The sequence below is a fragment of the Azolla caroliniana genome, unplaced genomic scaffold (genome assembly GCF_043228905.1).
Source record: "Azolla caroliniana isolate FFs.n. ecotype wild unplaced genomic scaffold, voAzoCaro1.0.p SCAF_6, whole genome shotgun sequence".
Classification (NCBI taxonomy): Eukaryota; Viridiplantae; Streptophyta; class Polypodiopsida; order Salviniales; family Salviniaceae; genus Azolla; species Azolla caroliniana.
The window spans coordinates 2,746,950-2,768,935 of NW_028230441.1; the positions used below are offsets into that span (position 1 = coordinate 2,746,950).

The 21,986-nt window shown below is 39.4% G+C and overlaps 5 protein-coding genes and 1 pseudogene across 8 annotated transcripts in view; 4 read left to right on the forward strand and 2 right to left on the reverse strand.

Annotated features, from left to right (window-relative positions):
* Nucleotides 1–2,549, forward strand: part of LOC147862572 (multicopper oxidase LPR1-like) — a 33,995-nt pseudogene extending 31,446 nt beyond the window's left edge. The window contains exon 4 of the transcript XR_015529972.1: nucleotides 2,415–2,549. The product of XR_015529972.1 is annotated as a multicopper oxidase LPR1-like (transcript). The remainder of the gene's footprint in view (nucleotides 1–2,414) is intronic.
* Nucleotides 199–2,549, forward strand: LOC147862577 (multicopper oxidase LPR1 homolog 1-like). Its single transcript, XM_087321604.1, has 3 exons — nucleotides 199–461; nucleotides 621–707; nucleotides 929–2,549. Exons 1-3 carry the CDS (start codon nucleotides 213–215, stop codon nucleotides 2,384–2,386), a joined length of 1,794 nt encoding a protein of 597 aa, XP_087177730.1. The 5' UTR covers nucleotides 199–212; the 3' UTR covers nucleotides 2,387–2,549.
* A 5,116-nt stretch (nucleotides 2,550–7,665) lies between these two features.
* LOC147862578 (E3 ubiquitin-protein ligase AIRP2-like) lies at nucleotides 7,666–11,971 on the forward strand. 2 transcript variants are annotated; one of them, XM_087321607.1, is made up of 5 exons: nucleotides 7,666–8,263; nucleotides 10,172–10,322; nucleotides 10,434–10,500; nucleotides 10,794–11,028; nucleotides 11,612–11,971. In XM_087321607.1, the coding sequence occupies exons 1-5, from the start codon at nucleotides 8,178–8,180 to the stop codon at nucleotides 11,820–11,822; spliced, it is 750 nt and encodes a 249-aa protein (XP_087177733.1). In that variant the 5' UTR covers nucleotides 7,666–8,177; the 3' UTR covers nucleotides 11,823–11,971. The 2 variants fall into 2 exon arrangements, with proteins under 2 accessions (XP_087177733.1, XP_087177734.1); XM_087321608.1 differs by having other exon boundaries at nucleotides 10,824–11,028.
* Nucleotides 11,972–13,471: 1,500 nt separating this feature from the next.
* LOC147862579 (presenilin-like protein At2g29900) lies at nucleotides 13,472–15,908 on the forward strand. Of its 2 annotated transcripts, XM_087321479.1 has the most exons (3): nucleotides 13,472–13,603; nucleotides 13,713–13,797; nucleotides 14,323–15,908. In XM_087321479.1, exon 3 carries the CDS (start codon nucleotides 14,403–14,405, stop codon nucleotides 15,876–15,878), a length of 1,476 nt encoding a protein of 491 aa, XP_087177605.1. In that variant the 5' UTR covers nucleotides 13,472–13,603; nucleotides 13,713–13,797; nucleotides 14,323–14,402; the 3' UTR covers nucleotides 15,879–15,908. The 2 variants fall into 2 exon arrangements, with proteins under 2 accessions (XP_087177605.1, XP_087177606.1); XM_087321480.1 differs by lacking the exon at nucleotides 13,472–13,603 and having other exon boundaries at nucleotides 13,613–13,797.
* Nucleotides 15,909–16,438: 530 nt separating this feature from the next.
* On the reverse strand, nucleotides 16,439–18,090 carry LOC147862580 (dynein axonemal assembly factor 19 homolog). The gene is made up of 2 exons (XM_087321606.1): nucleotides 17,913–18,090; nucleotides 16,439–17,335 (listed from the first exon to the last, which is right to left on the reverse strand). The coding sequence occupies exons 1-2, from the start codon at nucleotides 18,063–18,065 to the stop codon at nucleotides 16,526–16,528; spliced, it is 963 nt and encodes a 320-aa protein (XP_087177732.1). The 5' UTR covers nucleotides 18,066–18,090; the 3' UTR covers nucleotides 16,439–16,525.
* A 1,750-nt stretch (nucleotides 18,091–19,840) lies between these two features.
* Nucleotides 19,841–21,635, reverse strand: LOC147862581 (mitochondrial uncoupling protein 5-like). The gene is made up of 2 exons (XM_087321902.1): nucleotides 21,067–21,635; nucleotides 19,841–20,603 (listed from the first exon to the last, which is right to left on the reverse strand). Exons 1-2 carry the CDS (start codon nucleotides 21,523–21,525, stop codon nucleotides 20,112–20,114), a joined length of 951 nt encoding a protein of 316 aa, XP_087178028.1. The 5' UTR covers nucleotides 21,526–21,635; the 3' UTR covers nucleotides 19,841–20,111.
* Nucleotides 21,636–21,986: the final 351 nt, after the last annotated feature.

A 21,986-nucleotide genomic window follows, 5' to 3' on the forward strand; every position in this document is an offset into this window, starting at 1 on the left:
TGTGATGAGCATGATATATGCCTGCATTCAATGCCCGTGTAGATGTCTATATCATATATGTAAGTATATGGACTATATGGACATATATGTCTGTATACATACATACATATATATATATATATATATATATATATATATGCATGTAGAGTAGTATAGTAGATTGAAGTAGTAACAGTTGTGGTGAGATCTGGGTGCCGGTTGAGGGCCCGAACATGCTACTCTCTGCACTCCATATCCGCATGAATCAGAAGCTGCGGCTGATTCTTCTTCCCTTTTTCTTCTTCTTCTTCTTCTTCTTCTTCTTCGGTTCCCCATCTCTCTCCGACAGCTTGCCTTCTGTTTGCCAGATGCTCGACCCCAGCCCTTCTCTCCAACAGTTCATTGCCCCTCTCACTTTCCCCCCCCTCCTCCATCTCTCTGACCTTCATCAACTCACTCTTGGAGCTTACAGAATCACTCAGGTATGACTTTCATCTTGAAGCAACCACCACAACGTTCTGTTGATCCATACATATATATATATATATATATATATGTATATGTATATTCTCTCAGTTATAAATCTGTTATTAGCTGACTGTTTGAAATTACTCATGGAGTTCTGCTTTCTTAATTCACAGAAGCTGCACCCCGATCTTCCAGAGACTGGGTTATATGCTTATGGCATCAGTGAGGAGGATGCTATTTATCCTGGACCAACGCTTGTGGTGAATCAATTCTCACATAATGCTATAAAACATAAACGCCTTTGCTTCTTTTTTTTATGTCCCAGTAATTTAAACGTGGATGCTTTAAACATCCATGGCATGTGCTTTTTTATGTTCAGTAATTTAAACGTGGATGCGTTAAACATATCCATGTGCTTATTTATGTTCAGTAATTTAAAGGTGGGTGCTATCTTCTGTTTGCTTTTGGTTTTGTGACACAGGCCACAAAGGATATGGCCACCCATATTCGATGGGAGAACCATATCCCGGACAAGCGACACTTCTTAACGGTAGACGAGACCCTACAATGGGCAGACCCGGAGTGGGGGGGTGTGCCCATTGTGACACACTTGCATGGTGCCGAGGTCCAGAGCTCCTCGGACGGACATCCTGAGGCTTGGTTCACTCCGTCCGGCGAGACTGGGCCGACCTACTTGGGCCAAAACTACACTTATCCTAACAATCAACCCCCGGCTCTGCTATGGTACCACGACCACACCATTGGTATGACCCGCCTCAATGTCGTTAGTGGGTTAGCCGGCATGTATATCATCACTTCCCAACAAGAGAAGCAGCTCGGTCTCCCTCTAGGACTCCCCCTTGTCCTACAAGACCGCCAATTCTATGCCAATGGGTCCATCAATTTCCCTACCCTCGGTGTCCTCCCCGACACGCACCCGCAATGGTGCCCCGAATATTACGGCGACACAATTCTTGTCAATGGTGTGGTTTGGCCTTACCTCAGGGTGTTTCCCCGCCCGTATCGCTTCCGCTTGCTTAATGGTTGTAGCGCCCGATTCTTCGTGTTGTCATTGAGCGAGCCGGCCTTGTCTTTCTATCAGATTGGCACCGATGGTGGGTTTGTGCGTGATGGACCATGGAACCGAACCACCCTAACCATTGCTCCGGCCGAGAGAATTGACGTGATCATAGACTTCTCCTTGGTTGGGAGTGGTAGTAAGGTTGTGCTCAATAACTCCGGCGCGACACCGTTTCCATCCGGAGACACGTTCCAGGCTCCTCCAGGAACACGGGCTGTGATGGAGTTCATAGTTGTCGATGAAGATGGTATTTCGGATGGGATAGTAGATCTTCCCATAAACCTTGATTTGCTTGTTGAAAGAGATGAGGCCCCATTATCCAAAGATAATGTAGCCATGACTCGGAGTCTTAGTGTCGTCGAGTATGATGACTCCAATCACATGCCACTTCAGTTCACACTTGAGAACAAGACATGGGAGGACCCGGTTGTTGTGACACCTGTAGAAGGGGTGACTGAATTGTGGGAGTTCATGAACCTTAAGATTAATTCTCACCCTCTTCACATTCATCTCACTAGTTTCCAAGTCTTGAATCAACAAGAATTTGCAAACGCGGATTATGAGTCTGGCATTTGCTCCCTCGACAAGCCTTACCTTGAGGAAGGATCTTGCTTCACTGAAGCTCCAGTAGACCCCTATGACTATCAGAAAGGATGGAAAGATACAGTTATATTATGGCCAAGTTTTATAACACGAGTGCTTATTCGATTTAGCGCACGGAATGGATCTTCTTTCAAGTTTGATCCCACGGATGGTCCTGGCTATCTATGGCATTGCCACATTGTGGACCATGAGGATAATGTGATGATGAGGCCATTTAGGGTCGTTAGGAATATTAGTACATATTCTTATTCCTAGAAGTGTTCATGTGGGTTGACTTGAATAGATAGTGTGATGAAGTGTTGGGTTAAGTGTTTGTAAGAGGCTATTGGCTAGATAAATAAGGTAATTAGTAATGACACTATTTCCATTGCTTGTATGTATAACCATCATGCAATGAACTAGTTTCAAATTTCAGTAACATGGTCATAATCTTAACCTTAACCTTACCCTAAACTTTACTTTGTATCACATGGGCTTTTGGAAAATGTCTTCCCAAATGACCAATAAGTCACGGAGCTATACAATAAAACCGTGATATAATTGGGTTTTTGATAATCTAGTAATTGTAAGTTCTATATCTTTGATACATTTATATACTAATCATCAGACGTGCATGCATGCACAAATACCCATGCCCTTCCCTTGTAAAGTTGTACCACTTGCACACTTGTGTACAACTCAACAATCTTTTTGGTGTTTACCTTTGCTACGTGGCTACATCTTTATGTAGAATGTGCATGCCCAAGCACAAGCACATGAACCACACTCACTACCTCATAATGATTGTTTGCAATTAAATAAAAATGAAAGATATTTGTAAACAGATGCAAGGTTGAAGCAATGGTGCACTTGATGGCAACAATTAAATTTTTATTTTTTATTTTTATTTTAAAAAAAATTTAAAAATAAAAAAACATCAAACCATTAAAACCAAGCCTTTCAGCCCCTGAAACCAAACCGTTAAAAAAAACTTGAAGTTGAACCGAACAGTTTTAACCGTTAAGCTACGGTTTTGTGGTTTTGTTCAGTTCAGGACCGAATTGTTGCCAATTGTTAATTTCAAGCCTATTAACTCGCCAATGGGGTAATATAGGATATTCTTTAATAACAATACATGTTTCCAAACCACTTTTTTTATTCTTTGAACTACTTTTTGTTGAGTTCGACAACATGGGTATTGCTTTTATGTTACTTCCATGATGAGATTAATGTAATGTGGAAACTATACTAAGGATTTATATAAAAACATTGTATTCATTGGTGGGTAAAGATGTTATGGAAGGATTTGTATGCTAATTCAATATATGATGAATGTGGATCTTCGAACTATGCATAGAAAATGTTATTAGAGAAGAATTTAAAATGAACAAACCTATTTTCAATCTCAGGAGGGTTACCGGTGAAGATATGAAACAAATGTTTATGTTGGTATGTGTGTTTTTCGCCATACACGTGGGCTTATTCATAGAAGATTCCGTCGATTTTTCTTGTAATCATGATTTTGTAGAGATTATGGAGTGTCCACACATTACCATTTGTCTTGGAACTTAAAGTTTGAAGGGGGAGTCATGCATCATCCTTCACTTGGGTTTTGTATAATGTGACATGTGAACTAATCTATGTGGTTATAGCTTAAATTTAAAACTTGATAATCATATTTCATTTTACATAATTTATAAAGCTAATTTATATATTTAATAAATATCTCATAAATATCCCCGTAATGCATTAAGCCATTAAATTGCTAAGTTGTTATAACATTAAGCCAAAAAAGGCTGAAATTGAAACCTTGAACCCCCAACTAGGCTGTTTACAATATTGTAAACCTAAAACAAACTAGTTAAGACATCAAGCTACAGTTTTGTGACTCTTTTCAGCTCAAACCAACTATTCGTAGCTATATACCTCTCCATAAAAAGGAGTTATGAAATACAACATTCTCTAAACTTCCTCGTATGTGTGCGAGAGAAATTGTTTAATGAATGGATGTGATTTGTTTCTTAATATTTCGTAATGTTGAAGAACAAACAATGTATGATGTTGTATAGTATAAGAATAGACACTAGTCTATAACACGTCATATTTGCCAAAACATTTTCCTAAAGTTAAAAAGAAAAGAAATCATTCTGTTAGCCTTCATCCAACAATGGTCGCCCTCTCCCTTTCTTGAAGTAATAGGTCTCCATGTAAGATGGAACTATTGAGCCCCTTCTATGGTTTGTAATTAATGTTTACAAATATATAAATTTTATAAATAATGGAAGGAGTTTTTGTTTTAAAAAAAAAAAAAGAAAAAAAAAAAAGAAAAAGAAAATTCATTCTTTAGGGCATTTGGCCACTACTTGTTGCTTGGAGGTATATACTATTGCAATAGATCTATCTCATCACACATGCCATGGTATGTTTGGCATACTTTGTTAGGTCTTGTTTTCACTTTTTTATATTGTGGGAAAACAATGATGTTAATGTTGTAACACCATTTACTAAGAAGTGGTGTCAACGCACATGGTCTCAAACTATATTTGTAGAGGGACGTGTTTATAATGAAAGCAATGCCATCCAAGAATTAAACCTACAAGTTGAAGTCATAAAGCCCAATCATTACCATCTTCCCATATTGTTTATGTTTTTTATTTTCTTTATATCTTTAAGTATGACCTTACACACTGATTATGGAACATCCAAGCGGAGCTTAAGTGTTTGGAGTTTCATGCCATCTGGGACATAGGTATATTTTAACTAAACGGCTTTCTGATAAGGTGGAGTGGTTTTACTAAGCACCAAAGTATTTATTTAAGCCGATAGTTAGAATTTAGAAAAATAAAGGGGATTTGTTATATATCTTGTATGTATAGCCTTATGACGTTTTCTAACCGTTGGGGACTATGCGAGAAGATGCATGGTTCGGTCTCTTTGATGAGGCTGGAATGGTTAAGTTGGTGAAGGGTGTGAGTCGATTGGGAAGAGATACATTTTTTGGGGAGAGGCAAAGTAGGGGCACTTGGCTTCTGGTTCGAATGGTGGCGGAGGTTGATAACATTTGGAAGACAGGCCCAGATGTTACTAAGGTGGAACCCCATTGGAAGTTATGGGTATATGGTTCTCATCCCCTCGTTGAACTAGAATGGGACCCAGGGGATTTCAAGTGGAAACATGGTGACAAACTCTGCCATTTCTTTGAATATAGCACTAAATTCAGGCGGACTTTACAATTGCAACTCGCTGGTCCCATTCGTAATGGATGGCAAACATTGGGCATCCCTGACGAGGTGCTCATTACCTTTTGGAAGGGTCTTTGGCGTCTCCACATGCCTGAAAAAATCAAGCTCTTTTGGTGGCAGATTGGTCACAATGTGATTCCTGTTGGGGAATGGCTTGGTAAAAGGGGCGGCCCGATAGGATGCCCACTTTGCTCTTCACCCGTTGAGTCTTTGAGACATTGTCTTTGGGATTGCCCTCAAGCTCAAAAGGTATGGGACAGAGTCACTCGCCTCCTAGCGGCATGTGAAGTGGTTGGAATAGCCTCGTGGAGTGCTGCGGCATGGATTGACCTCTCGACTGATAGGTGGACGGACGCCTTTAATGAGGATACTTGGTGCTATGTATGCACGGGAGGCCAAATCGGCAAGATCCGCTTCAAGAGAGACTTGTTGTCCGCATCCCCTAGGCTCCTGGAAATTTGGAGGTTGATCGCGGGCTTCACCTTATGGTATGTCTGGAAAGCACGATGCTTAAAGGTTTTCCAAGATCGGGTACAACCCCCAGAGGAAGTGATCATGGATATCTGGTTCGCGCTTATCAGCTGCCTACGAGGGCAATTAGATGAGGTTTGCAACCACTCCAATGACGTGGCCACTACCCGGCTGCGCTTTTGGCAGAAATGGTGGAACACGCCTATGGTGACGCTAGGAGAAAGTGGACCGAGGTGGAACTACCAGCCCCCACGATGGTTATTTCCTTCTTTCACGCCTCCCTCCCTTCGATGTAGGCCCCGGGAGTCGGCTCATTCTGGCCGACACTAAAGGCCACTGCTTTTAGATATAGGTATCTACTTACTTTAGGTAGTCGGTTTGAAAAACTATGTAAGTAGTCTCATTTTCTTGATCTTGATCTGAGGGAGATTCCCCGTTTTGTGTATAAGCTTCCTTGTATAGTCTCCTTGTAATAATCCTTCCTAACTAATGGGAAAGTAGCTTTATTTTGGGAAAAAAAATACTAATGCATTATCTTTTTCTAATACTAATGTACTAAATTATGGAGCATCCAAAGTTTTTAGTTTGGTGTATAAAGGCAATGCTTTTACATTCCATTGTAAAAACAATAAATTGAGTATATCTTCTAAATACAATTTAGAAAAGACATCATAGAGATTATCAATGCTAGAGGAGGATGCATTAATCTTTCGTACTCAAGGCTGATTATTTGCATCATCTATTTCTCCACTCATCATGTGTAATTTATCGCAAATGAACAATATTATTGGTCCATCCAGTCTTCTTGATAATGTTGTATCACACATGTTCTCTTGGCAGTTGTGACAGAGCATGCCATACACACTATTTTGAATGTGAAAATCAATGAGATGATTTGCTTAAAAAATAAGACAGAGGCCGGCAACTCCATGACTTGTTTTATGTTGGTGCTATGTACACGTAGCATTTCTCAAACTAAACATAATATTGGCCCTAATACAAGGGATACGTTTGGAGACTTTCTCATGAAAGAGTTCCATTGAAAGAGATGTTAACATGACCACTTAATCAAAGACTATCAAGAAAAATAGGTCGTCTATGCCCTCGACGTTACGTAGATTGATTTGAGATGTTGAGTGTAGCAGTGGAAAGCTACATTAGTTTCCTCTTCTTTGTTGACGACATGAATTGTTATTCGAGGTAATTTGGTTGTTGGTCATAGCATTAACAACCTTCTTATGAGGTAATAATAGCACTGTAATCGATTGCACTCTGAGACACATATGGCATGTTACCAATGGCAATAGTAATGAGACCAAAATATAAATAAAAGAGAGGGGAAAAAAAACTCAGCTCTAGTTCCATGGAAAAACTAAACAAGCTGCAAATAAAATGGATCTATTGTGTGAACAGACGAGCGAACATAGAATGGAGACAAAGACACCTCTTTCTTTCTCAATAGGAAAAAGGGGGATTGGAGAGGCTTTACATGGGGCAAGGGAACTCCCCACAAATTCTCATCCCAAAAAATCGAGACACCCGTCCAAACAATAAGATAAAGGAAAAAAAAAAGATTAAAAAAAACAAAAACCAAAGATGAGTTGAGAGACAAAACAAAGGCAGGAAGGAAAAGAAAACCAGGACGCAAACGAGAGAGAGAGAGACACAAAGTAAGGAAACATATAAATACATATGTATGTAGACATGTATGTATGTATGTACATACATATATATGTTGGTGCAGATAAATAAATAAATAAATGCTGTTATTATTATTATTATTATTATTATTATTGTCTCTAACCTTCTGTCGACTGACACTTAACAGAATTGTATGTTTGTTCGTGTGTTTTGTCCTTTTGGTTTTTGATTTGATTTGGATTTCTCCTCCCTTCTTCTGCGATCATCTGTCAGCTATGAACATGTATTCAAGAAATTAGGGTTCCCTCTCTCTCGGGCACAGGTTCAGGCGCAGGCGAGAGACATCCCCCCCATGGATCCTTGAAGAATCGCCGCTCTCTTCCCTGCCCTATCATCCCCCACGCACAACAGAGAAACAAAAACCTCCTCCTTTTGCAACTTCGAAGAACAGAAAGAAGAACCAAGAAGCTCGACCTTTTGCAACCTTGAAGAAAAATAAATAAATAAATAACAGAAAAGGAGAAGTTATGGTGGAAAAACGTCACATGATAGATGATCAAAGATTCATTCTTGTATACTGGTGGCGTCTTTCCGTGAAATGACTGAGCTTTGCAGACAGAGAGATTGGACATCGAATTAAGAAGGAAGGAGGAGAAATAATAAAGGAGGAAGAAGAAAGGCTGAGAAAGGAGGAGGAAGAAGAAGGAGAAGCCATGATAGTGCTGCGTAGTTGGAAGGGAAGGTCTTTCAAAGAGTCTCTGAAGACGTTGGAAGCAGATATTCAGCTTGCTAATACACTGTGAGTTCATCATATACTTGTTAATTGTTTCTTTGTGAAGAAAGCGTGATGATTGTTTATTTAACCCTGTGTATAGTGACAGAGAGATCTTATGATACTGTTTCTTCATGATGAAAGCTTGACAGTGATTGTCAAGTTAAGCGTGTATATTTAATTTTCTGCCATTGTTTCGTATTGTCAAAAACCTCATGTGTCTGATTTCAAACTGTGTAATTATGTTCCAGAGCCTCTTTTCCATTGGTTTTTTATGAAGAATGCTTGATGATTGTCAATTTAAGCCAGTATATCTGTGATGAATAAGTTTATGTCATCGTTCCTGTAAAAGCGTGATGATTGTTTTAAGCCTACATATTTGTGATGGTGATCTTCATGAAATGTTTTTGGTGATTGTTTTAAACCTGTGTATTTGTAGAGAGATTTCTGGCATTCTTCTTTATGAAAACGTTTCTGACATTTGTGCCTGCATTTTTGTAGTCCAGAGCTGTTATACCATTTTTCTTCCAAAGCTTGGTGATTTTTATAAACGTGTGTTTGTAATGGAGAGCACCGTGAACAACATCTTGCTTTTTGTCTGTGTATTTCTGGTTGACAGCTTTATGCCATTTTTATTCTGTTTATGATGGAGAGCTTTGTGTCGTTGTTTCTGGAATAGCTTGTGTACTTTTTCATCAAGTGCTTTATATACTGATCCTTGAAAAACTTGAACTTCCCTGATGTGTTTGGGAATGATTTCCTAAGAATGAGAACTCTTGCAAGCTTGATTATATGTCTGTATCTAGACAGAGCTTTATCTTCATGTTTTTTTCGGAATGTGCAAGAATATTTTCTCAGGAGGAACACTGTCGTTTAGGATAGAAGAATCTTTTCCAACTCTTGAAAGTTGAATATGGTTGTATCTAGAAACACCAGTGTGTTCTTGTCCTTAAAGCATCCAAAAGGATATTTTCTGAGGATATATGCTCAGGAAAGTCATATTTGGTTGTATCTAGATTCTAGAAAGAACTTGATGTTCAGGTTCTGTAATTATGTCCTCCAAGGGCAAAAGTATATCTCATGAAGATATATTCCCATATTTGGTTCTTTTAGGATGCCAAAAAAAATACTTTTCTCGCTTATACGGAGAAGGAATGCCAGCTAACTATGGTTGTATCAAGGAAGAATCATTGGTTTACGTTCTTTTCAGGCCACAGAAGAATATTTTTCGCGAAAGTGTACTCAGAAGAGCCTGATATGGTTATATCTGAAAGAGAATTATCTTTAGGTTATATTAAAAGTTCTTTCAGATCTCAGAAGGAGCTATTTTCTCAAGATCCATGCTTAAGGTCTGTACCTGTTAGTAACTTTTGAGTTAGTTTTCTTTCAAAATGTAGAAGGATATTTTCGGAGGTGTGACAAGAAAGTGTAGTGTGGCCGTTAATGAAAGGAACTGTGTATTGCATTGTTTTGAGGACCAAGTAGGATTTTTTGTCCGCTTAGGAATTCTGATTCAGCTTTTTGTACTATGTGAATTATTCTGGTTGTATCTGTTAGGAGCTTTTATGTGTACAGCTATTTCAGGATTTTAGTCTTTTTCTCCTTGAACTGTGTTTTGAAACAATGACCATTTCCTTATCACTATTGTGATTGTATGCGATAGTAACTTTATATGTTGCTATTTTAGGTTTTAGTTCTTATTTTGTGAAAATAGGTTGTCTTTGGTTGAATGTTGGAGTGCAACACGTCTTGACAGAATTGATCTTAAGCTAAAGTTGTTGAGCTCTCGAATGTCCGAGCTATAGTTTTTCATAGTTCCTTCTCACTGAAACCCACACTTAACTAGGATATATGTCCCATTCAGCCAAGGGTTTTGTATATGATTCAGTTTTCTGAAAAAATGCAAGTTATGAATGATTCTTGCTGTCAATTCAGGGCTTTGTGTTCTCCCAGTGGAAAGGAAGATGCATGTTTCCAAATGAGGCTCAATTATGGCCCTGCTGCACATTTCCTCATGTTCTTTATTAGGTGGACTGACTGTAGATTGGCTGGCACACTTGGACTTCTACATATCCTTATTTATAAGGTAATTTACATTATTTTCATAGCATTTCTAGCATTACCATCATGGTATATCAATGCCACTGATAAATTTTTCTCTCTTTCTAGTACCATAATGTTTGCTAAACCCTCTCAGGTGATGAAAGATGGGAATACCTCAATGTCAGTGAGTGAACGGAAGGCAAGCCTTCGAGAGTTCTATGGTAACGTCCTGTTGCTTTTCTTCACGTTTTATTGTGATGCTCTATTGTCGATTGTATGAAGCTTTAATAAGACTTAAAGAACTCTAAATCCTAAATCCTAAATTGGTCCTGTAGCTTTTCTTCACATTATATTCTGATGCTTCAATGTTGTTTGGATGAAGTTTTTATTAAGATTTAAAGAACTCTAAATCCTAAAACCTAAGCTGTTCATGTAGCTTTTCTTCACATTATATTCTGAGGCTTTAATGTCGTTTGGATGAAGCTTTTCATAAGACCTTCTAATTCCTTTGCAGCTTTCATACTTCCATCATTGTGTGTCTTAGGAAGCATTCCTGAGAATACTGCCCAACAGCAACATAGCAGATGTCTCGATAAAGATAAGAAGAGGTTCAATGCATGTATGGAGGGGCATATGAGCCAAATTGACATAGAAAGAGAACAAGAATGTGGGATCTGTCTGGAGATTGTATCAAAAGTTGTATTGCCAGGATGCCACCATTCGATGTGTCTGCGGTGCTACAGGGACTGGTAAAAGCTCACATTGATCATTTATTGTCAGGAAGTTGATCATGAAATGATTTAGATTCCAAAACAGTTTAGAATTAATTTTTTGATTACATGCCATGTAATCATCAATTTAGTTATGGATTAGAATCCGTTTATTGTGCTCCTAAATTACCTAAAAGTAGCATTATGATTGTTAGGCTCCCTAAATGTGTTCATCCATTTTGCTATGGATTTGAATTCATGGGATCGTAGTGGCTTATCTAAAGTAGCATACTAGTACTTGTAAATGTAATCATCCATATTGTTATCAATTTTAATCCATGTGGGATCAGTTGACCTACACAACAGTAGCATCTATAATTACTAGGGCCCTCATTGATTTTGTTTCTGGAAGTGAATCCATGGGATAATATCAATGCTTTAAAGTAGATTCACAAATTTGTCCAGGAATTTTATTATGGATTGTAGTCCATGGGACCATGGGCACAATTACTAATGCTCTTCAGCAACTTTGTTATATATTTGAATCCATGGTTCTCTATGCATAAGTAGCATTTACTGTTGTTAATGTTTCATATCTAACACTTTAGTTCATGATTCACAGGCGCACCAAGTCCTTGTCATGCCCTTTCTGCCGTGTCAGCTTGAAGCATGTAAATTCAAGGGACTTATGGGTATACGTAGATCATTCTGATGCTCTGGACATGGACACCTTGATGAAGGATGATGACGAAAGGTTTTTTATGTATATAGAGAATTTACCAGTAGTAACCACTAAGGGTGGGTATGACAACAAGAAAAAGAGGCATCTGTAAATAAAACCCTCCCTAGCAGTAAACACAGGAACTATTGTAACCTCAGAAAGTGGTTGGATCACTGAAGAAGAAGAAACCCATGAACACTGTACATTGCTGTACATTTGTATTTATTTACTGGAGCCACAAGCAAAAGGTTGTTCCATAGCTGCATGACAGGAGTATTCAGGGGCCCTAAAATGGGTTGAAGATTGATTTCTAAAGTAGAAAATAAGGGTACATGGGTGGGAACTAAAATGTGTAGAATATCACATATGGATACATAGTTGCTCATCTATGAGAATGAAGTTTACCTAGGTTTTGTATTTTTTAACAAATCAAGATGTCTAACGGGAAATTGGATAGCTGTGATAGAAACAAATGTACGAAGGTATTTTAGAAATGTGTTATGCATGTGAAGCAATGCATCGTCATTATTCTTTGCAATTCTTCCTCTTGTCCCCTCATTTTTACGCAAGCCTTAAATCTAAGCAAAAATTATATAGCTAACCTTTTAATTAGGTGTTTTTGCCCATAATCAATTCCACTACCATACTATTTATGAGAGTATAGTTAATTGTAGTGAATATTTTAAGATTAAGTTTTGATGTTAGATAAGCCCTCATTAGTTGCGAAGCAAAAGGTGATCCTAAAAAAACACACATGCATCTTGAACTTATCAATAAATGTTTCAAGTAAGTGTTAATCTTTTATTATGTTGTTTGGAGCTTTTATTATGTCATGCATTTGGTAAATACATGTACTTCTTTAATCGTCTATCATTTAAATATTATTCTTAGATTTAAAAGGTTTATGGACTTACTATTACAAATTCTTTAAATGACATTTTTATCATTTGTACATGTCCATGGTAGCTAGCTAGTACACGAGGTAAGCTTTCAGACCTTGAATTTATTCTTTAGCATGTATTTGTGCTTGATTTGTATTTCAATTCTGCAGGAGATGTTCAGAGCATTGACATTTTTTTATGAACATGTATATGGTATCTCATGGAAAATGTAATATATGTAGGGAGAGATTTTGTAATGTTGAACAATCAATAAAAGATGTTTGGATTGTCTCTTTAAAGAAGATGACCATTTTTATTTGACATCTATCTTCTTTCAATTCCAATTGTCCACGGGAAGATCATGTAAACCTATCCAAAGGGATTGCAACACTTGTATGTACTTGGGACCTAAAACAATATTGAAATTATTACATCGCAAAAATTCCTTGGGGGTGACAATCTTATGAGAAAGGTGAAGAAATGTGTGGCTCTTTTGGTAGGGAAAGAGAAGATGGTCCCAATTGGCATTAAAGATAGATTAGGTGTCTCTACAAACACTTGCCTACACATAGAATGATTATATATCACCCATAAGCTATGAACAAAAGAAACTCTACCCACTTCGTCATGATATCACATTCACACCCACTACCAAAAGAAAAACTCGACTGCAACCAATCTCAACACGAATAGAACAACAAACACAAACATATGAGCGTTATGCAATGCCTATGGTGAAATATAGTGGTGGTTCCGCTCCCCCTGCCGTGGCCATGGAGGCAAGTAAGGATAAAAATAAGCATTGTGAAGTGGGCGGCCATTCAATGGCCGAGGCTCAAGCCCCCACAACTACACATACATACATATTCACAACCCTCTCAATCGCTATCTCATACAATAAACACCACTTCTATTTAACACCTGCTCGTCCAACACACGGAGGGCCTGTCTCCGATCTTCTGATGCGAAATTAGGGCTTTTTCCTCCCAAATATTCCGACACATGTCGTGTGGTAAGCCCTTCCCATCTTTCTTGAACCCTTGCTCGGATCTTTCTATGCTAGGAATCCGCTCGTCTGTTTTGCGAGAAACGATGGGTGAAATCTTGATGATTCTTTGCAGATTTTGCTTCTTCTGAGGGAGAAACGAGAGAATGGCTATGTGTATTTCTCTTTGAATCATGATCGAAGGAAGGTTTTTTCTAACGGTATGTCTGCTCATCTGATCTCTTTTCTCAACTATTTTCTCTACGTCGCTCCTCTGCTAAATAACTCGGAAAATTTAAGGGAAAATGAAGAATGCTGTGAATTATGCCTCAGATTTCCCTTCAAATGAGAGAGGAAGTGTCTATATGTCTATCGAATGATTGCGGGAGGGGTTGTATCAAAATTGAACAGTGTATTCTGTGGATTTAAATGGAAGACGAGAGATTGTTTGGTAATAACTATGATTTAATGACAAAAGAAACGTGATAACTGTGTTATACTAGGAGGGGAACATGAAATAGAGTTTAATATTGGCTATGTTTGTTAAACTGGAAATGAAACATGATATTCATCTCCAGCAATGTTATATATCACGAAGGAAACATTTTATACTCCAGTACTAACTTGAGTTAAACCGCAAAGGAAACATGTTATAGTTTTGTACTAAATTGTAGCTATGTTATAAATGGCATGCACATAAAATATTCAATGATCTAACCTAAGTTATATGCTGACATGGAAAACAGGAACGAGAAAATTCTTGATGATCCTTGACGGTATTGCTTTTCCCGAGAGAGTAACTGTGTGAACTGCTTCACTTTAAAATATGGTGGAAAGAAGGCTTTTAGATGTGATTGGGATAGAAATTATTGGTATCATATGTCCTGTCTCAATTTGCATGCTATTGGTAGTGCTATTAGTGAAGGAGCTGCAAACGGAGGTAACCGACACAGTTCTGAGTAGTGTGGCGACTCTAGTGTACAGTGAAGTTAGTACAGACTCGAATTGGACAAAACTCTTGGGTGCCTTGATCAATGCTGGAGTATTTGTGGCCTTCGTCACTGTTGTCACTTTCCTTTTAGTTCTTCTCTTCTATTTCCGATGTACGAAATTCCTTCGAGGATATATGGCTGTGGCAGCCTTCACAGTGCTTGCATATATGGGTGGGACTGTGGCTACCATGCTCATTCAGAAGCTAGCCATACCTATAGATGTGATAACAGCATCAATCATATTGTATAACTTTGCTATTGTTGGTGTTCTATCTATGTTTTTATGCCGCGTGCCAATCTTGGTCACTCAAGGTTATCTTGTATTGGTGGGCATGCTAGTTGCATTCTGGTTTACATCGCTTCCTGAATGGACCACATGGGTTCTTCTTGTGGCCATATCTTTGTATGATATTGTTGCTGTATTGACCCCCGGAGGGCCCTTGAATCTTCTTGTGAAGTTAGCTATGACTAGAGATGAAGAGATACCAGCTCTTATATATGAAGCTCGGCCTATAATATCAGCTGAACGTAGTTCTGGTCAAGTATTGATCTCCACAAATGTCACCACTAGAACATCAGATAGCCTAGTCAGTACAGAAGAAAATGAACCTCCGAGAAGGTGGAAGAGAACAAGCGATTCTTCAAATGGTACAGCCTCCTCTCTTTTCGGCCAGGCTCTTTCCAGCCTGCGAGTTCCCCTTCTAAGCAAGGTAGAAGTTCAGGAGGAATCATCCGAAAGTCTACAAAGTCTAGATATCAAATCGGGTACATGTTTTAGTAAACGTCAGGCGAATCAAACAGCCACTATATCTCCTGGTGAGGAGGAGATGCAAAGCAATGGTCAACATCATTTCAGCAGCAACAGATTTGTAGCCATGCAAAACTTTGAGACTGATGGGATGCTTAATGAACATGAAGAAATGGATAATGAAACCATGATGTCAGGAACTGATGTGAGGCTCTCATTGAGTAACGTGAATGGTTCGAATGTAAATGATTTAGATGATGGTGGTGATGACGAAGGTATAGGACTTGGTGCATCAGGGGCTATCAAACTAGGGTTGGGAGATTTTATATTTTATAGCGTATTGGTTGGAAGAGCTGCATTATATGACATGACAACTGTCTATGCTTGTTACTTGGCCATCATCACTGGGCTTGGTGCGACACTTGGCCTGCTTGCTGTGTGGCGCCGGGCTCTACCGGCCCTTCCAATTTCCATTGCTTTAGGTATAATCTTTTATTTCTTGTCAAGGCTTCTGATGGAACCTTTTGTAATGCAGAGTAGTATGAACTTGTTGTTTTTCTAACAAGGCTACCAAAAATGTAATCATTGCATACTCATATTTCTCTGGTGTTTGTTATTGTGCCAAGTACCCAGTGGGTTGGGCAATAATAAACAAAAAAACATCCCCGAAAGAAAACCTTTGTTGCGAATTGGCCACCTCATGAAAGAAGGAAAACTGTAAGAAGAAAATTGTGTCTGAAAGAAACCTGTACTTGTCTAGAAATGATTAATATTCTGTGTGTGGGGTCATGGGATGCCTCTGGATGGTTTAAGTGAGTGGTAGAACTTCCGACACTAAGGGAAACTACTGGATATATTTCAAGTGCCATGAATACATTATTAAAACAAAATTGGAGTACGGATGCTGAGAAATTTTTTTTTCAAAGAATGTTCAGGATGCATTCATTCTATTATATGACAAATTGGTAAAAGCAAACCTTCAATCACTATTATTTGCTCTTGTAAAATGGAAGTTATTAATGCTAGATTTTTTATACTTCAATGGAACCTTGTCAGTCCTACTCAAAAAGTGCATGCTATTTTCAGAGAAAAGTTTCTCCACTATCACCTTGTTGCTTATCCTTGATCTGAATCCTTCCATCTTACTCATGCATATTGTTTATGCTTATAAACTTCACAACTTGTCTAACCATTTATCGAGAATGGAAATTATGTCTCACAGACTGTATACAACAATTTCAACGCCTTCATCTTATTCATGTACTCTGTTTTAGTTTGTAGACATCTTACTCTCTCATTATCTTCTGAAGCGAGAACCAAAAGGTAGTTTGTCTCTTCATTGCAATTTGTCTTTGCCCCTAAACAAATAATCATATCATCAATGAGATCAAGGACACGTGCTTGTATCTGAGGCCCAACGAGTTTTAAGGTTAGCGAGAATCGTCCACATTTGCACAAAGAGTCAAGAATGTCACTTGCAAGATGGGCATCAAATGATATGTTCATATTTCGGGTGTTTGGTATTGAAGCACAATTCGGCTCTTCTTTGGAGGGGCATTGGTTCCACCAACACAAAGTATCGATTATGTTGATCAGAACAGAAGGTGGAAGCTCAACTTTGAAAGTACGAGAGAGCTCATGAGGAAGCATAGCAAGTAACAATCCAAGCTTCTCTTCAAAATTAGTCGCTCTTCTCCATTCTCTTTTGAATGCATCACACGTCTTCATAAGCAAAGGCTTCTTAACTGTGATGACGCCAGGTGATAGTATATCTGAGGCAGCCTCTAACATTTGGGTTCCATGGGTCTTTTGTGTATCGACCACTTCTTGAGGAAAAGTGTAACCTATTGTTTCTTTCCCACCACTTGCATTGTAGTTGTTAAGTTCATTAAAAGTTCCTCGAGAAGCAGAATGCTTCCCAGCTGCATCAAACGACCATGCGGGTGACGTCGGGATACGTTGTACCATGACTTCTTGCCCTCTTTTCTGCTCAAATGGCTTTATATGTGCCATTGAGACCTACACAATCAATTCAAAGTCTATAAGGTCAAAATAATTTAAAGAGAAAAGCAGCTCACAATATGACAGAACACAAGCAATATAACAGGTTACATAACCAAAACAAACAATTCTATATGAACCCGAGCATGTTTAGAAAACTGATGCAACCCCCTTCAGAGTTTGTATTGATTTGTCATCTACAGTCAGTCTCATTGGCCTGGACATACAAGGGGCGATGAGATGATACTGTTTGACATGGTGGGACAGTGAAACCTGAAGTTCAGTCCGGCACCATTCCACAGACGGACTTGGCATTGTGAAATTCGTTTCCTTGCTGACCTAGCGTCTACCAAGGCATGTTGACATGGCACCGATAACCCAATAGGATAATGCGGCATACATATCCAAGGGCCATACCAATTTGGGTCGAGCAATGAGACTTGTGCCCTTTTCCTCCTTTTTCTGGTTTTCTTCTTTCCAGATCCACGGAATTTCTCCATGGAAGCGGAGAGGAAAGAAAAACATGAAACAGGAAAGAAATCCAAAGAAAAAGCGCAAAGGAGGCGAGGCGAAAGAAGAAGCAAGAGAGGCTTACGAGGGCAGCAAATGTGGGATAATCAGCGTTCTGGGCAGCAGCGCGTTTCTTTGCGGCATCGATCTCTCTGCGGCAGGCTTCATCCTGGACCGCATTTCGCAATTCCTTGCTGTGCTTGGAGACCGCCCCCTCTGCGTGACCAAGCTTCGCCATGGCTCTCAGAAATCAGGGAAAAACAATGACAAAAACCAGAAAAGAACTCTTTAACTCCCTGCAATAAGTAATCCGTCTACTTATTTTTGTAACCGTGCCCCTCGGTTTTCAATATTTCCCACGTATATGCCCTTCCATTGGTGCACCCATCTGTCATTATTAGTCAAGCAAAATCTGGTCATTATTAGTCAAATATTTCCGACGTATATGCCCTTGCGTTTGGTGCATCCATCTGTCATTATTAGTCAAGCAAAATCTGATCATTATTAGTCAATATTTCCGACCTATATGCCCTTGCATTGGTGCATCCATGTGTCATTACTAGTCAACCAAAATCTGGTCCAGAATGAGGGGATGCAATGACGTTGTGTGTAATTCATGCGATCAAACCAATGCAGCACATACATCTGATTCCTTTGAGATCGGGTTTAACTTGAGGGTATTTATTGTAGGGAAACAATGGAAACTTGGGGGCGTCCTCTCTTGTGTTCCCCCAAGTATATACATCTAGTTTCTCGAGACTCAGTTTGATGATCAAGGGTATTTTGTGGGGAAATAACGGAAAGTTAAAAGGCGTCCTCTTTTATGTTCCTAAGTAGACCTAGTTTCTGGAGACTCGGTTTGATGATCGAGGGTGCTTTCGGGAAGTATGAAAACTTAAGAATGTCCTCTTTTGTATTCTTGTATTTTCGTGGTGAGATTTGTTTTCCAAAAAGAAAAGAAAAGAAAGTAGATCAAGAGGAAAAGAATGGGCCCCATGCGAAAATGCATTCAACACTATTGGTGCATGTTGTGTATTTGTGAAACCATATTTCTTCCATTCCAACCACTAAACACCTAATCGGACTAAATTCATAGTATTTACATATTCATGGTGTAAAATATAGGGGTAGTGTCAAGAAAATACGCCTCATCTTATCTTGCATTCTCCAATCTTTTTGTCTCCTTCCACTCAAAGAGAGGGTTTATCTTCTTTTGAAATGTTATGTATATTACATACCGTCTTCAAAAACACACAAAGGTTGTACACATAAAGTCGAAGAAATGAAAAGGATTTGTTAGGGAAGCTTGGCCTTGTTTCGACATATACGTTCAAACTTTTGGCTATAGTCGAAGATCCATGAATATAAATAAACTCTATTCTTTCATCGTTGAAGTGCTTGTTTAAGTCCATAGAGAATGTCAATATACGGAAATCTTCCATCTCAATTACTATAATAACAATCAAGGACGAACTGTATTTCTTGCATGGAAGACTTGAATAGAAAATATTACCACTCAAATCATTAAATATAAAATTGTACATCACACTCATATTGAAGCTAATGTTTTCATACACTTCATGAAGATTAATCATTTACAACAATTATGAAATGTGTGCCACACTAAATTACAAGATTTAATTACCAAATGCTCTCTCATTAAGAAGTGTGCATGCACTGATTGGTCAAGTGTGAATCTATAATTAGAAAAAGTGAGTATGTCTTAATAAAAGCTTGATTAGCTCAGGAATTAACACTATGGGCAAAAGTTGTCATTTCCAAGTTCTTCGCCATTGAGGAATTGTAAAATACAAAAAGACTTACCAAGGATTTCTGAGAATCATGTTATATGTCGAATGCTCAACATATGTTAGTTTCGATGAAATCTTCTATATATGTGAGAGCAAACATTGAGAGCCATAGAGAAGATCAGGAGCGAACTTCAATGGAAATTTTGAGAGCGATGAGTAGCTTTATGTATTTTATACAAAACATTGGGTGAGCAAAAATTCATTTGAAATATTAATAATGAATTAACGCTTCTGATATATACAAAACATTGGGGGCAAAATTTCGCGCGCAATGTTACCAAGGTTAATTACGCTGACAATACAATTTTTTCTTTTTACATTTGGCTTTCGCTCGATGGTTTCCGAGCATTCCGAAATACGACATAAAACACCACCAAAGTGTTTTCTTCTTCTTCTTACCCTTGTGGATATAACAAGTGTGGCGATACGATCGATCGAGGAACCATGGCGGGGGTGGCATTCAGAGTTTTTCTCTAAACATTCTTCAAGACTTTCCGGATTTGCTCCAAGGTGAGGAACAAGACGACGGTGAAGGGGCCTTGGCGGGTGAGGGTGGGGAGGAAGCCTTTGTAGAGGGCGAGGCTGCCTTCTTGCTGGACGGTTTTCACGGCGCAATCAAGGGGGCTAGTGTAAGGCCGGGCGCATCCCGGCTCCACCTTCATGGTCATGATCCGAGTCCGCACGACATCGATCGGGTTGGACGCCGCAGCCGCCACCATGCCCGCCAAGAAGCTCGCGGCCACGTACAAAACCGCGCCTTCCCCGAACAACTGGCTCCTCAACAAGCTCTCCTTGATGTGGTCGTACGCCGCCAGCTGGCACGCCGTCACCACCATTGCCCTCTGCACCGTCAGCGAGGAGCCCGTCCACAGCGAGAGTAGCCCTTCTTGCTTCACCATTGTTGTCAGTGCATCCATCACATCCTTGTAGTTCCTCCGCTCGCTCGGCGGAAGGAGACCATCTGCCTGAGCAAAAAGAAAAACCCATCCAATCGAGCTGATGAGGATGTGTATATATATATATACATTAAACATCTGTTGATTTGCTCGGAAAGGGCAACCAAGAATAGAGAATCTTAGGGTTCCCAGTTAGGTGTGCTTCTTGAAAGGCTTTTATGCTCTGATGATCATCAGTAAGGTTTTATAATGCATATAATTTTGTTATGGTCCAAGAATAGAGAATCTTAGGGTTTCCAGTTAGGTGCTTCGTGTAAAGCTTTTATGCTCTGATGATCTTCAGTAAGGTTTTATAATGCATATAATTTTGTTATGGCAAAAACTAATCACCACACTTCAACAGAACATCAGAATGATAACTACAAGCCTTAATGTAGCTTCAACAGAAAGGATATGAATGGATTGTGGCGAATCATACAGAGAAACACACGTGAGAACCCTAAAATAGCAGGAATGGATATGGATTTCGTACCTGCATTCTAACCATGGCGAGGTCTGCAGGGTTTCCAACGATGGCACCGACGCCACCCGCAATGAGTCCGGCGGCAACCTTCTTGAACACGGAGAGTCCGCCCTTCCTCGCAGGATCACGCCATTGATACTTGAGAAGCTCGTACAGACCCATCCTCGTCGTGGAATACAGGCTCTGCCTCAGAATTGTGGCGGAGATCCCAGTGAAGAGGCTATGCAGACCTTCTGCTTGCACCAGGCGAAGGCCTACGGAGAAAGGATCTGTTCCTACACACATGGCTGCTGAAGACGCGGAGCTACTGCTGCTAAGATCTGAGACATTGAAGGAAAGGGAGGACGATGAATCGGATGCTTCCAGCTGCATCCGGACTTTGATGACATCGAAAGGATGAGTGGAGCATCCGGCGACGATGGAGGCGAGGCCACCTTCAAGGAAGCCTCGAAGACTCTGCATGCTCATTGTTGCACAGGGGAAGATTGAAGGGGGGAGGATGAAGCAGAGGAGCGTCTTCAGTGGCAGGAGAGGTAAGTAAGGGAAGATTGGTTAGTCTTCTTCTTCTGTTCTTCTGTTCTTCTGTTCTTCTGTTCTTTTTCTTCTTCTTCTTCTTCTTCTTCTTCTTCTTCTTCTTCTTTCAGTCTGTGAGGTTGAAATGGAAGCTTCTTCTTCCTCTGTCTGTTTGTGTGTGTGTTTGTGTATGGGGGGCGGCTATGGCGAGACAGAAGAAATGGTTCATCAGGAATCAGGATTTTTAAGTTCCTTTCTCTTTTCTCTGTTTTTTCTTTTTGCTTTTGGGCGGAATATGTTGAAATAATATGCTCCCCAAGCAGAAGCATATGCCCACACACACGCATAAGATATTTCTCTCTCTCTCTTTTGGCCGGCCATATCATTCATCACTTCACTCTCTTCTTCTCTTTGGC